The following is a 948-nucleotide window of genomic DNA, read 5'->3' on the forward strand; positions in this document are numbered from 1 at the left end:
CCCACTCCTCATGTTCTGGGATTCTGTGATTCATGGGCAGGCCACCCCAGCCCCACAGGGACCCTATAAGCCAGGGCATGGGTACAGGATGCTCTTCCCCAAATTCCCAGCCCACTCCTACCTGGTTGGGCAGACGTGAGGTCTCTGTATCCAGAACTTCATTGCTGGGGGGTAAAGGACAGCAATTAGAGTTGGGAGAAGCCAGGTCCCCTCCCCACAGCCCTCCTCGATTCCCACCCCATAAAGCACAGGGAGGCGATGCAGCGCAGCAATGTGCCTCTGAGTAAAGGACATTTCTGGGGGAACAATACTGGGCCTGAGGGAGAGGGAACAGGGTGAGGTGCTTGGTTTGGGGGGCAGAAGGACGAGGCGGTGGGTACAAACCTGGGGGTGCCAGGGGTCCCTGCACAGCACCGCAGAGAGGCAGACAAGGAGTTGCCCATGGTCACCGGCCCATCCGGGTGCTGACTCCACGTCTCAGCCCTGCGCTTCCTCCTGTACACACGAAGGGCGGCGAAGAGGACGAGGAGGAGGAAGCAGAGCACTACGGCCGCAGCCACCATGCCAGGAACCAGGGACGTCTCTGTGGGGGGACAACGCAGAGCGGGCAGAGGGCAGTGGGCGCTGGGCAGCGCAGGACCCCACCACGGGACCCAAGGAGCAGCACCCACCATGCAGGGACACCTCTGTGCCACCTCCACGTAGAAACACCTCCTCGTAGCTGCTCACCGATCTGCGGAACTTCACACAGTAATAGGTGCCAGCATCCTCGGGTTGGAAGTCACCGATGCGGATGCTGTAGTCGGTCTCAGATCCACTCGCTGTCCTCTCCACGCGGGGGTAGGAGCCCACGTCAGCATACACGGTCTGGTTCCCATCGCCCCAACCCTTCAGCCACTTCACGGGGCCGGGGGGGCCACTTTTGGACACGGTGCAGGTCAGGGTGAG

At 61.8% G+C, this 948-nt stretch overlaps 1 protein-coding gene across 1 annotated transcript; it reads right to left on the reverse strand.

Moving 5' to 3' along the window:
• Nucleotides 1–121: 121 nt before the first annotated feature.
• LOC104546065 lies at nucleotides 122–919 on the reverse strand (the record flags this gene model as incomplete). Its single annotated transcript, XM_010191357.1, has 3 exons — nucleotides 122–164; nucleotides 385–583; nucleotides 672–919. Coding segments are annotated over 3 exons (490 nt in total), but the record flags the coding sequence as incomplete, so codon positions are not given.
• Nucleotides 920–948: the final 29 nt, after the last annotated feature.

Source organism: Mesitornis unicolor, unplaced genomic scaffold (assembly GCF_000695765.1).
Source record: "Mesitornis unicolor isolate BGI_N332 unplaced genomic scaffold, ASM69576v1 scaffold13689, whole genome shotgun sequence".
NCBI classification, from domain to species: Eukaryota; Metazoa; Chordata; class Aves; order Mesitornithiformes; family Mesitornithidae; genus Mesitornis; species Mesitornis unicolor.